At 34.3% G+C, this 14,822-nt stretch overlaps 1 protein-coding gene and 1 long non-coding RNA gene across 2 annotated transcripts; both read left to right on the forward strand.

The window, feature by feature from the left end:
• LOC130983130 (uncharacterized) lies at positions 1-511 on the forward strand. The gene is made up of 2 exons (XR_009087258.1): positions 1-156; positions 255-511. It is a non-coding gene; the product is annotated as an uncharacterized LOC130983130 (long non-coding RNA).
• Positions 512-4,073: 3,562 nt separating this feature from the next.
• Positions 4,074-6,600, forward strand: LOC130979909 (uncharacterized). Its single transcript, XM_057903453.1, has 2 exons — positions 4,074-5,311; positions 5,413-6,600. The coding sequence occupies exons 1-2, from the start codon at positions 4,192-4,194 to the stop codon at positions 5,976-5,978; spliced, it is 1,686 nt and encodes a 561-aa protein (XP_057759436.1). The 5' UTR covers positions 4,074-4,191; the 3' UTR covers positions 5,979-6,600.
• Positions 6,601-14,822: the final 8,222 nt, after the last annotated feature.

Consider the following 14,822-nt stretch of genomic DNA (forward strand, 5'->3'; position numbering starts at 1 on the left):
AGGAGCAGCAAAGGTTCTTATCTGTGCGTGTACTCGTCAATCGAGTCTTCGATATGGTGCCTGATAACTTAGAGGACCGCAGTCTTGAAGTGCCCTGCACCTCTTTTATTTTCTCGCTCAGCAAGGGAATGCCTGGCAAACATCCATACTCCCAGGGTATAATGTTGCTTTTGTTAGAGATTTGGTGAATAAATTTTCTTTATTTTTTAAAAGACTTGTTATTCTTAAGACCTCACAACAAAATTATGTTACAGATTGCATCTCTCCAAGGAAAGTCCCCAAGCTAGCTGGTGGGACCAATCCAAGCAACCCAACAACATCATTTGAACAAGAATGACTAACTTCACCTTGTTCATGTATGCTTTATTTTATCAGATCTCTCAGTTAGACATTTCTATGTTTGGAGCTTTACTGGTAATTGAACTACTGTAAATAGATATTAGGAAGAATGCAAATGCCTAAATGGTAATGGATAATTTTAATAATGGATTCCTTTCCCCTTTGTCCATAATTGGGATTCTCTCTACTCTCTCTTCTCTCTACTTGCTTTTAATTAGAAAAATTCTTATTCTATCCTATCTCTCAAATCTTCCTCCCAACATAATCCTAATTGCGTATCATAGTGGTTTTCATATTTTCATATGTTAGGATATACACAAGATCATTGTAGTTAACCTCAATTTTCTACAAAAGCTAAAAATATCAAAGCTTTCTATATTTCCTTTTTTTTATTGGGTGATTAGTTCTTTTCTTTATTAAGTATAAATCCTAATTTAAAAGAATTGTTGAATCACATATTTTTGTCATTATTGCCAAAGGAGTCAACATGTTTTTTTAGAAGATTTTAAGATTGTGGAGTAGCTAATTAGTGTTTATATGAAAGAAATGTTGAATTTGAATGAGACAGGAACCTACAAGAAGAGACTACATTTGGTAATAATTAAGATGCTAACACTCAAGCCTGAAGATACATAACATTATCTTCAACTCCTTCGCTTGCATTGTATATTGGGTGAGATTGAAATTGAGTTGAAAAAAAATAAAAAGAATTGAGCTCCTTCATTAGTTCTCATTATATTTCAAATAATGTTCTCTTCTGTTCAGCTTCTTTGCTTCTATGAGCAGTCACCACTATGTGAACACTTAGTGCACAGTGAGCATAATAATGTCATATTATTGAAAGATAAGAAGCTAATATCAAACCCTTCTAATTGTTGCATAGTTCATGCAGTGAGGGAGGATTCACAGCAACAATTCTATGTTAATATGTTATGATTTGGTTCAAGTGAACTTTGTAGATAAAAAAATTTACTTTATTTACAAATTAGCTACTTGAAATTTAGCTTATTACTCTTTAAAGCTTTTGTATCTATTGTAGAATATTAATATTTGTTAGTATCTAATAACTGGAAAAAAAGAGCTTATGTTTCTATGAATTTCCTTAGATTTTATATTTGATCGGTTGGTAGTGGTTTGAGTAAATATGCTTGGTGGACTTTGACTCATTTCAAGTATTAATATTGCGATGATGGAATAGCCCTTCCATCTTAGAATGTGTATTAACAAACTTTCACAAGGGTGCTTAACAGCTTAACTAATAACTAACACCTCAACTAACTACACTATCTATATGTCTATACACAAAAAAGTTTCATTGTGTATTCCACAATATATATGAGTGTTATGGTTCAGAAAGATTTAAAAATTTATGACTCGATTATATTAATTATTTTTAAAAATTTACATTTAATAGTATGTAATTAAATAATCTTATAAAACTGTTTCACGAGGAAAATAATCTCTTTAAAGTTATTGTAATTTAGTGATACAGATACTTATTCTATTTTTTTAAAAAGATAAAATGTATTTCTACTTATAGAAAGTTATATATATATATATACTTGTGGCTTTTCAGCCCAAAGAACAAAACAAACTAACTCAATCTGAAAAAAGAAACCCCACTACTACCAGTTTGCAAATTTAAAGAAATCTCAAGAAGGAAGATGCTCAAAGCAAAAAGGTATCCTGGTTGGATTCAAGAACCAAGTTTGCCAACTTATCAGCCGCATGATGTACTTCTGTATATAAGTTGCCCATGTACTTGAATCAGTAACTTTGATAGGACATGTTAAAATATAATGAACCACGAGTAATGCGTTAAATGCAATATAATCAATTCTTACCTGATAGATACATTTGCATTACAAATAATCACCTAAAAAATTCGTTATACGATGTTTCTCAATCATCATATATCTTTGTAATTATTCTCTACTCTGCAAGTCAAATTATTTTATAAGATATTTTGTAATCAAAGTCATTCTCAACTGTTCTTTGAAGAACTCTTATATTGATTGTAGGATGTGTCTTCACCATAGAGAATAGTGTTCAGTTAGCACCTTCGAATCCAACCTTCCATGGTGTTGGTCTAGTGTTGTTTATATGCAAGAATGAGGACCACCGAATTTTCTAATCTCCCATTTTTCTTACTTTTGACGATATGCAATGCGTATGTTCCATTGACATCTCGACCTAATCTGAGTGTAGTATATATCATACTTTAAACTGATCACTTTCTACTATCTTATACTCCACAGCTTGCCTGATGCTATACATCTTTATCGCCATTACGGCTTCTTTGTTGTCGAACTGTTGCCCAATCTCAAAATCATGCGTTGAATCATCCTCGAATCCTCCTTGACCAAAAGACCAATCTACATTTATTGCTTCAAGGTTCAACGTCGAATAGTGAGCAAGATGATCGTATGGTCTGGAAATAGCAGGCTGAGTTAGCGCAACTTGTGACATTGTGAAGTTGTTTTAACTCGTCATGTTCCTCCTCAGGTATGTCCACTAGTTCAGCATCTACATCTTTATCATCAGACACGGGATGAATTTGATAATGATCTTGCATTGGGTTTCAAACCGCAGAACCATCATGACTTTCATGATCTACTTCCAACACAAGTCATTATAATCATTAGGATTTGACTCGTCTTGACTCCCTTCCAATGTCATGTTCAAATCAACCATCAACCTTCCAATGTTTGTTTTTACTGCGACAGATGATGCATTCTCATCACCAACTTCCGACGATGTCGCTGCACACATATCAACAGGAAACAAAAATAACTCTACCAAATGGACATTTGGAAAACGATTATGCCAATCTCTAATTAGTTGTATGTCTTCATCATTACGTGTTTAATACCTTGGTCAAATGAAACATTGTTAAAAGTCATGTGTACATATAAAAATAATATAAACAAAATACTGAGCAAAAAATAAGAAAATTAAAAAATATCTTTTGTAAATTAAAGTGTCGTTTACTTCTATTGAATATTTATAATAAAATTTTCTCACTCTCTTTATGTTTTGTAATTTTTTAGCATTATCACCTCTCTCCAATTGGTAATAATATAAAAGTTGGTTGTGCAAAAATAAATACAACGGATCCATCTTTATCAAACGTGATTTCTCCGTTATAATAAATTGATAATAATGTTATTCTAGACATTATAAAAAATATAATAATGAGAAATGTAAAAGAGAAAAAGTGAATATAAATGTGAATAAAGAGAAATCATTATATGTAAATATATACTATATGTGGGAAAAAGTTCGCAGTTAATTACCATAAAGTTCGCTCCTCCAGAAAATAAACCTTATAAGAATATTAAAGTTTGTTATTGCAGTGGACGAACTTCATAATAATATAATGAATAAGTTCGTCGTTGCAGTGAGTGAACTTACTACAAACTCAAAAAAAATATAGAGTAATAAATTTTATAAAAATAAAATATTGAAGCTTACTACAAACTCAAAAAAATATAGAGTAATAAATTTTATAAAAATAAAATATTGAAGTTTGCTGATGCAGTGAGTAAACTTCATAATAATGAACAAATTCGCTATTGCAGTTACTTTAAATTCTAAAAAAATATATATATTCTAAAAATGATAGATAAAATTATTTCTTTTGAAAAATAAATAATTTTTAAATTTATTTCAGAAAATTTTCCGGAACATATTTAATAAAGTTTATCTTAATTTTTTTAAGGACATATCTTGAACCAAAGGATTGGCTGTGAGAAAAAAACGGGGTTTGCATCCAATCTTCTATAACCGAAACGGGATTTATATGAACATAACAAACAAATAAATCCTTTCTTCTTTGTGTTCATATTGTTGATGATGGAGTCGGCGGAAACAGGAGAATGCCTGTGGATGGTGACAGACGACTACATCTTTGGCATCCGCGTTGACAAGTTAGAAAAATTGGGGATGAATGAGGATAGGGATTGGAAATCCCATCTTGAGAAGGCTCCGATTGATTTCCTTTTGGATCTTCCAGAGTCCAGCCCGTTGCCTAACTACTTTATCTTCGACTCGAAACTTTTCTTAGTCGGTAAGCAAACCGATTCTGGCACCAAGATCTACCACATCTCCTATGTCGGCGGCGACACGTTGGACATATCTGAGGCAGTAGCGACGGGCGCAATCCCTCCGCTACCGATCGGCTTCTTCACTTTCCTTGCAAACATTAAAGATGACGTTTATTTGTTGGAGCATGGTGCGGAACCAGGGGAAGCAAGAAAGACGGGGTTATGGGTTTTAAGTCCCCGTCTCGGTTCCCCGAACTGGCATTCCATGCCTGCTCCTCCAACCGAAGTCGAGTCTCATAATGATTTGCCTTATGGTTTCGTGCTGAATGACAAGCTCCTCCTGCATCCTTGGACCGGACCAGGAGTTGCCTTTGTCTACGACCCCGAACCTAAAAATTGGATTAAACTGGAGGATGCACTTTCTCTTCCTTCTTATATTGTTTTCTTGGGTGTGTCGTCCCTTGGGGATGTAGACGATCGCAGTGTGGTGCTGACATGGAACCTGGAGGCTCTTTACGGACATGGTGTGAAATATGACATACACGCTTTGCTGGTGGATAATCAATATTGTATTCTTCGCGATCAACGCCTTGATGAGTTGAATGAGGCGATCCAACCATCCTACTTTGATGATGGGTGCTCAAATCTCAACGTGGTTGACCTTGGCAACAGCAAAGTATGCGTTATGATCGTTGGTCTCGCAGAACGCATTCCATCCCTTTGCATTGTAGTAGTTGAATTAGGGTTGGTACAAGAGGAGCAGCAGCAAAGGTTCTTATCTCTGCGTGTACTCGTCAATCGAGTCTTCAATATGAGGCCTTATTTCTTAGAGGACATCGGTGTTCAAGTGCTCTGCACCTCCTTTCTTTTCTCGCTCAGCAAGGGAACGTCGGACATAGACAGGGATTCCTTGAAGGATCATATAGGTAAGAAGATTGATAGGATGTAGTGTAGTCTTTGTTTTTTTTTTTTTTTTTTGTTACTTTGTGTGCTTATGTTCTCATGGTTGTTTGATTTATATTGCCAGGTGAGGAAGTTCCCACCCTGACTTCGGCATCTCTGGAGGCCTTTTCCAGGAAGAGGTCATCCGGGAAGGACGGCCCTTCGACAGAAGGTGATAATGTGGTCAAGGTTGCTCAATCTAAGGAGATTAGTTTAAAGAGAAGAGAGCTAGAGTCAGCTGTTGTAGGTCTTGATAAGTACCTGGAGGTTTCTCAATTTAAGGATAAGGGTAGAGAATTGGATATGAAGGACATGACTGAGGCTTTGAAGGCGAAGGAAAAAGAGTCAGAGGAAATGGTAAAACAGATAACTACTTTGCAGTCTCAATTGAAGGGACGCGATGAGGAGATTGAGGCATTAACTCTAAAGGTGGTTGAGCTGGAGAATGCATTAAAGGATGCTAAAAATTCAAAGGAGCCAATGGCTTTTGAGATGTTTGGGAAAGGGTTTGATCGTGCTATAAGTCAAATTAAGGCTCTTGTGCCGGAGGCTAACGTGGTTGATATGGATGTATCCAAGATTGTGGTAAATGGAGTATTAGTGGATGCTGACATCCCGGAGGAAGGTTGTGATGTCAAAGAGAATGAATGAATGATATCAAAGTGGGTGCCATTCTTACCTATTTAGATACCCATTTAAATGCTGCTTCTGTCGAACTAGAACAATTAAAGAAAAAAAAAAGGAGGCTATCCTAAAAGAACTTGTTGAGATCGAACAGAATGAAAATCTCCTTCAAGGTTAAAAACTTAAACACAGGAAACAACTGCTTGACAAAGAAGTTCTATCTTTGTCAAAAGAAAAAATTAATCTTGAACCTCGAACCAGACAACTTCATGCTGTAGAGTTTACCATTAACAAGGCAGAGGAGTCCTTCAGAGAATTCAAAGTGTGCCCAAGTTTCCCACAGTTCATAGATCATAAGCTAAGATCACATTAGCTTTAAGGGCAGATTATATATCCTCCAATTCCAAAGGATATGTAGAAATCATGATGCATCAAGGTTTTAGGGGAGGGGTTCTAAATTTATTGTTTGGATTGTTTACAAAACAAATCTAGGACTAGTTGAATTAGGGGATTCTACTGTCATGAGTGGTTTGGAAGATGCAATGGATTTTTGGGAAGTAGGACTAATCTACATCAAACCCTCTTTTAGGTATGCATTGCATTGTATGATATTATATATGGACAGAATTTTCAGATAGTAGAATTTATACTGCATTGCTTAGAATTTGTTGAATGAATTATTTATGTCAATTTTTCTTGGATTCATAAAACTTCTCATCTTTCTTTTTAATGAAATATTTAGGTGAATGCTAACATGAACTAAGAAAAATGCTGAAAGGATATCTATAATTTGAGTTAGAAACTGTATACATCATTGTTGACACATTAAGCTTTAAAGTTTAATGAGAAACTTTAAGAATGCTTTCACTAGAGTCAAGCTAATCAAATACCATACTTTTTAGAGCAATTTATAATCAAGTTGAGGTATTATTCATCATTAATTTTTACTAATTCTAAACTCTGTTTATATGCATATTATACTTTTATTAAACTTAATGCTTCTGGTGTATGCTACTGACTCAACCAACACCACTTTCGGTTTCTTTCTCTCCCAAATTCCAACTCAAAAATCTTCCATTTATTGTTGCTGCATTGATGAGAGTTCTATTACAGTTTTAACACTTCTAGCGTCTTAATTTTATATAATATATATATATATATATAAGACTTTATTTATTACAAAACACAAGTTTAATTTCCAACAAGCTAAGAAAAATGAAAGTACATGAAAAATTTAAGTTACATAATACATTACAAGATCTAATGCAGCCCTCATCAGTCATCATAGCCTAGCTTCAAGCTTAGAAAACATGCCTTGGAAATATGTATTGTTGATGGCTCAATATTATTGTTCATTACGGTCAGTGGTTTTAATGGATAATAGCTTACCTAACAGGCTTTAGCCAGAACTAATTAACCTTGAAAATGAGGTTGACTAATATTTAATTAGAAGGCATTTTTGAGTTCGTTCCTCAAACAATTGATTGAAATTTTAAGACTTTTAATTTCTTTTAAAAAATATAAATAATAAATAAGGGTGTTCAAAAGTCAAAACTAAATTAAATAGACAACAATGTTAGGGAATAACTCTATATAAGTCAAGAATCAGCCAACTGATAAATTAGAGGCACTGGTGACTTTAACTGGATGTTGCTACTGATAGACACATGGATGTTTATTTTTCTTGTAAATTGGATGGTTTTGGATATGATTTCTATGTTTCATGTGTTATGGAACCAACTAGCGTATCTTCCCTCATGTTTTGAACGTGGTCAACAATAATTTAAAAAACAAATTAAATTATAAATTAATAAAACTAATTATAATTAATTATGTTGTTCCATTCTTGACTGATTATTAGTTGGTTCCATATACTTTTCCTTAAATAAATGATCAAAATCAAAAAGTTAAATTATTACACTTTCATCCAATTACATAACGCTACATCAATAATAAAAATTATTATTTACATTTATTGTGTAATTATACGATTGTAAAAAATATAAAAAATAAATTATTTCAGTTTAAAAAATTAAACTAATTGGAGTAAAAGTCATTCCATATGCAATATTTTTCATAAAATATATGTGCATATGGAATATTTCTGTATATATAATCTTTTTGAGTTTTAAGTTATACTTATACATCTGAAACACAATATAATTTTTTACACTTGAGGCTTTTCAGCCCAAAGAACAAAACAAACTAAATCTTGCAAATTTAAAGAAACATTGGCAAGAGTTTATCTTGAGACTTTAACTGGATGGAGTATAAATCGGACCGTCTGATTTTTAAAAGGTACAAAAATTGATTTGTGTTTAAAAAATAAAAAATATTGGAGTCCGATTTGTATACCCCAAATTTTTCAAATTTTTTAAACACAAATTGAAAGATCAAATTTGTGTACCTCTTATAATTTTAAAAAACACCAAAAATTATCACGTTAAGGTATAATAATCATTCTACTTCCATATCCAAAATTTGTAGCCCTTGTTTCAAAGTCCAAGAAAAAATGTATTCTAAAACTTATGGATAAAATTATTTGTTTTAAAAAATAAATAATTTTTTAAAATTTATTTTGAAAATCTTTTCGGAACAAGATTTATCTTGAATTTTTTTTTCGCGGGCATACTTGAACCAGAGGATTGGCTCGGTGAAAAAAAACGGGGTTTGCATACGATCTTCAATAACCGAAACCCTAGCCTACGTCTGCCTTCTATATAACAAACAAATAAATCCTTTGTTCTCTGTGTTCATATTGTTGATGATGGAGTCGGCGGAAACAGGAAAATGTCTGTGGATGGTGACAGACGACTACATCTTTGGCATCCGCGTTGAGAAGTTAGAAAATTTGGGGAAGAATGAGGATAGGGATTGGAAATCCCATCTTGAGCCGGCTCCGTTTGATTTCCGTTTGGATCTTCCAGAGTCCGGCATGTTGGATCACTTTATCTTCGACTCGAAACTTTTCTTAGTCGATGTTAAACCCGTTTCTGGCACCAAGATCTACCAAATCTCCTATGTCGGCGGCGACACGTTGGACATATCTGAGGCAGTAGCGACGGGCGCAATCCCTCCGCCACCGACCAGCTACCACAGTTTCCTTGCAAACATTAAAGATGAAGTTTACATGGTGGAGCATAATGTGGCACCACCGTCAGGAAGAAAGAGGGGGTTATGGGTTTTACGTCCGGGTTCCAGTCCCCCGAACTGGCATTCCTTGGCCGCTCCTCCAATCGAACTCACCTCTGATTATTCGATTCTTGGTTTCGTGTTAAATGATAAACTTTTTTTGCATGGCGGGTCCCCACCAGGAATTGTACATGTCTACCACCCACAACGTGACGCATGGTCGGCATGGATTAAACAGAAGCGCGTACTTTCTCTTCCTGATTATTATGTTTTGTTGCCTGTGTCGTTCCTTGGGGATGTACGCCATCGCAGTGTTGTGCTGACATGGAACCTGAAGGGTCGTCCCGGACCTGGTGTGAAATATGAAATACACGCTTTGCTGGTGGATAATAAAAATTATTGCATTCTTCGCCATCAATACCTTGATGAGTTGTGTGAGGCGATCCAACCATCCTACTTTGATGATGGGTGCTCAAATCTCAACTTGGTTGACCTTGGCAACAGCAAAGTATGCGTTATCATCGGTGGTGTCGCAAAAGGCATTCGATCCCTTTGCATTTTAGTAGTTGAATTAGGGTTGGTACAAGAGGAGGAGCAGCAAAGATTCTTATCTCTGCGTGTACTCGTCAATCGAGTCTTCGATATGAAGCCTTATTGCTTAAACGATAACGATCTTCAAGTGCCCTGCACCTCCTTTATTTTCTCGCTCAGCAAGTGAATGCCTCGCAAACATCCATACTCCCAAGGTATAATGTTGCTTTAATTTTGTCAGCATGCTTCTTGTTATTCTGTAAGAGTTACCCTTAAATTATATCCATCAAAAACATTGTTAGGGATTCGGTGAATAATTTTTCTTTATTTTTAGGAAACCAACTTTGTATAAGTTAAGATGTTTCTTTTTCTTGTAAATTGGATGGTTTTGGATATGATTTCTATGTTTCATGTATTACGCATTAATAAAACATAATTAATTATATAGAACCAACTAATTAATGATCAAAGCATCTGTTCCTATCACTAGCGTATCTTTTCTCATGTTTTGAATGTGGTTAATAATAATTTAGAAAACAAATTAAATTATAAATTAATAAAACTAATTATAATTAATTATGTTGTTCCATTCTTAGCTGATTGTTAGTTGATTTCATATACTTTTCCTTTTTTAAAAGAGTTGTTATTCTTAAGATCTGAGAACAAAATAACGTTACAGATTGCATCTCTCCAAGGAAAGAACCCAAGCTATCTGGTGGGACCAACAACACCATTCGAACAAGAATGACTAACTTCAACCTGTTCATGTATGCTTTATTTTATCAGATTTTGAATACTGATGTGTTTATTAAATAAAGTTAGACATGTTAGTAGGATTTCAATGTTCATATATCATTATGTACTTTTTTAGGTTATAATATTTTTTCATTCACAGAATTGAGAAAATATCAGGTTTTAGTCAAAGAGAATAGGTGAATCAATAAGAGCACATGAGTCAATAAAAAAAAACAATAAAATATTCATGATACCAGATATTTGTGTTACGGGTCTTTCTATGATGATTTTACTTGCTATTGTTCTAAACTTCTAAAGACTTTATTATTTCACTTATGACACTTATATATTCTGGATCTAAACTTTCTCATTTAATTTATCCAATTTTGCATATAGAGCAAGATGTTGACATGTTTATTCGTGGTCCTAATCAGCAGTAGCTTAAATTTCAGCAGCTCCCAACATCCTATATATATTGTTGATGGCTCAATATTATTGTTCATTATGGTCAGTGGTTTTAATGGATAATAGCTTACCTAATAGGCTTTAGCCAGAACTAATTAACCTTGAAAATGAGGTTGACTAATATTCATTTAGAAGGCATTTTTTGAGTTCCTCGAACAATTGATTGAAATTTTAAGACTTTTAATTTCTTTTAAAAGATACGGTGTTCAAAAGTCAAAACTAAATTAAATAGATGATCGAAATCAAAAAATTAAATTATTACACGTGTATCCAATTATATAATACTACATCAGTAAAAATAACTATTTTTATATTTATTGTATGATTGTAGGATTGTGAAAAACACAAAAAGTAAATTATTTCAGTTTAAAAAATTAAACTAATTGGAATAAAAGTCATTCCATATGCAATATTTTTAGAAAATATATGTGCATATGGTTTTTCTGTATATATAATCTTTTGAGTTAAGTTATACTTATACACCTAAAACACAATATAATTTTTTACACTTGAGGCTTTTCAGCCCAAAGAACAAAACAAACTAAATCTGAAAAGAGAAACCCCACTACTATCGGCTTGCAAATTTAAAGAAATCTCAGAAGGAAGATGCTCAAAGCAAAAGGTATCCTGGTTGGATTCAAGAACCAAGTTCGCCAACTTATCAGCCACATGATGTACTTCTCTATATAAGTTGCCCATGTACTTGAATCAGTAACTTCTTTAGGACATGTTAAAATATAATGAATCACAAGTGATGCCTTAAATGCAATATAATCATTCTTATCTGGTAGGTACATCTACAAAGCTTGATATAAGTAAGAAGATTGATAAGGTGTAGTGTTTGTTTGTTTTTCTTTTTTTTTTTTGTTATTTTGTGTGCTTATAGTCTCATGGATGTATCCAAGATTGTGGTAAATGGAGTATTAGTGGATGCTGACATCCCGGAGGATGGTTGTGATGAAAATGCTGCAGATTTTGAGAAGAAAGACCCATAGTGTGGTTATCATATGTATTTTAACTCCAACAATATCAAAGAGAAGCAAAAATAATTCCAACAAATGGACGTTTGAAAAACGATTATGCCAAAGTCGTATATCTTCTTCATCGGGTACGTATTCTATACTTTAGTCAAATGAAACATTGTTAAAAGTTATATTTATGTATAAAAATATTATAAACAAAATATCAAGCAAAAAATAAGAAAATAAAAGAATAAATACCTTTTGTAAATTAAAGTGTCGTTCATTTTCATCGAATGTGTGTAATAAATTTTTTTTACTCTCTTCATGTTTTGTAATTTTTCAGTGTTACCACAATACTATCTCTCTCAATTCAATGGCAAGTATACAAATATTGATTGTACAAAAATAAATATAACGAATCCATCTTTATCAAAAGTAATTCCACCGTCATAATGAATTGATAATAATAGTATTTTAAATAGTATAAAAAATATAGTAACTAGAAGTGTAGGAAAAAAAAAGATAAATATAAATATGAATATATATGCGGAAAAAAGTTCACGGTTGATTAACATAAAGTTTGCTGTTTCAGTGAGGGAATTTTATAAAAATATTAAAGTTTTGTCATTACATTAGACGACCCTGTTTCAAACTCCAAAAATAATGTATTCTAAAACTTATGAATAAAATTATTTGTTTTGAAAAATAAATAATTTTTGGAACAAGATTTATTTTGAGTTTTTTTTTTTTTTGGCGGACCAAAGGATTGGCTCGGTGAGAAAAAGCGGGGTTTGCATACGATCTTTCAATAACTGAAACCCTAGCCTACGTCTGCCTTCTATATAAGTAATATAACAAACAAATAAATCCTTTGTTCTGTGTGTTCATATTGTTGATGATGGAGTCGGCGGAAACAGGAGAATGCTTGTGGATGGTGAGAGACAACTACATATTTGGCATCCGCGTTGACAAGTTAGAAAAATTGGGGAAGAATGAGGATAGGGATTGGAAATCCCTTCTTGTGCGGGATCGGTTTGATTTCCTTTTGAAACTTCCAGAGTCCGGCACGTGGGATCACTTTATCTTCGACGGGAAACTTTTCTTAGTCGATGTTAAACCCGATTCTGGCACCAAGATCTACCAAATCTCCTATGTCGGCGGCGACACGTTGGGCATATCTGACGCAGTAGCGACGGGCGCAATCCCTCGGCCACCGACCAGCTACCACAGTTTCCTTGCAAACATTAAAGATGAAGTTTACTTGGTGGATCATACTGTGTCACCACCGTCAAGAAGAAAGAGGGGGTTATGGGTTTTACGTTCGGGTTCCAGTCCCCCGAACTGGCATTCCTTGGCCGCTCCTCCAACCGAACTCGCCTCTCATGATTCGATTGATGGTTTCGTGTTAAATGATAAACTTCTCTTGCGTGGCGGGTCCGCACAAGGAATTGCCCATGTCTACCACCCACAACGTGACGCATGGTCGGCATGGATTAAACAGAAGCGCGTACTTTCTCTTCCTGATTATGATGTTTTGTTGCCTGTGTCGTTCCCTGGAGATGTAGGCGATCGCTGTGTGGCGCTGACATGGTACCTGAAGGGTCTTCCCGGACCTGATTGGAAATATGAGATATACGCTTTGCTGGTGGATAATAAAGATTATTGCATTCTTCGCCATCAATGCCTTGATGAGTTGTGTGAGGCGATCCAACCATCCTTCTTTGATGATTCGTGCTCAGATCCCAACTTGTTTGACCTTGGCAACAGCAAAGTATGCGTTATGATCGGTCGTCTCGCAGAACGCATTCAATCCGTTTGCATTGTAGTAGTTGAATTAGGGTTGGTACAAGAGGAGGAGCAGCAAAGGTTCTTATCTGTGCGTGTACTCGTCAATCGAGTCTTCAATATGAGGCCTTATTTCTTAGAGGACATCGGTGTTCAACTGCTCTGGACCTCCTTTCTTTTCTCGCTCAGAAAGGGAACGTCGGACATAGACAGGGATTCCTTGAAGGATCATATAGGTAAGAAGATTGATAAAGAGTGTAGTCTTTGTTTTTTTTTTTTTTTTCGTGTGTGCTTATAGTCTCATGGTTGTTTGATTTATATTGGTAGGTGAGAAAGTTCCCACCCTGACTTGGGCATCTCTGGAGGCCTTTTCCAGGAAGAGGTCATCCGGGAAGGACGACCCTTCGACAGAAGGTGATAAAGATAATGTGGTCAAGGTTCCTCAATCTAAGGAGATTAGTTTAAAGAGAACAAAGCTAGAGTCAGCTGTTGTAGGTCTTGATAAGTACCTGGAGGTGTCTCAATTGAAGGATAAGGCTAGAGAATTGGCTTTGAAGGCGAAGGAAAAAGAGTCAGGGGTAATGGAGAAGATTGAGGCATTAACTCTAAAGGTGGTTGAGCTGGAGAATGCATTAAAGGATGCTAAAAATTCAAAGGAGACAATGGCTTTTGAGATGTTTCGGAAAGGGTTTGATCGTGCTGTAAGTCAAATTAAGGCTCTTGCGCCGCATGTTAATGTGGATGATATGGATGTATCCAAGATTGTGGTAAATGGAGTATTAGTCGATGCTGGAGGATGGTTGTGATGAAAATGCTGCAGATGTTGAGAAGAAAGACCCATAGTGTGGTTATCATATGTATTTTGACTCCAACAATATCAAAGAAGCAAAAATAACTCCAACAAATGGACATTTGAAAATTGATTATGCCAATCTCTAATTAGTCGTATATCTTTTTCATCATGTATTCAATTCTTTGTTCAAATGAAACATTGTTAAAAATTATGTTTACATATAAAAATAATATAAACAAAATATCGAGCAAAAAATAAGAAAATATAAGAATAAATACCTTTTGTATATTAAAGTGCCATTCACTTCTGATGTGTGTAATAGTATTTTGTAATTTTTCAGAGTTACCACAATACCACTTCTCTCACTTCAAATGACAAGTATACAAATGTTGTTTGTACAAAAATAAATATAACGGATCTATTTTTATCAAAAGTAATTTTACCATCATAATAAATTGATAATAATGG

Source organism: Arachis stenosperma, chromosome 5, assembly GCF_014773155.1.
Source record: "Arachis stenosperma cultivar V10309 chromosome 5, arast.V10309.gnm1.PFL2, whole genome shotgun sequence".
NCBI classification, from domain to species: Eukaryota; Viridiplantae; Streptophyta; class Magnoliopsida; order Fabales; family Fabaceae; genus Arachis; species Arachis stenosperma.

Coding starts and splice junctions, on each gene's coding strand:
- LOC130979909 (XM_057903453.1), top strand. CDS start 4,192: ATGATGGAGTCGGCGGAAACAGGAGAATGCCTGTGGATGGTGACAGAC. Junction 5,312..5,412: donor TTCCTTGAAGGATCATATAG/GTAAGAAGATTG, acceptor TTATATTGCCAG/GTGAGGAAGTTCCCACCCTG.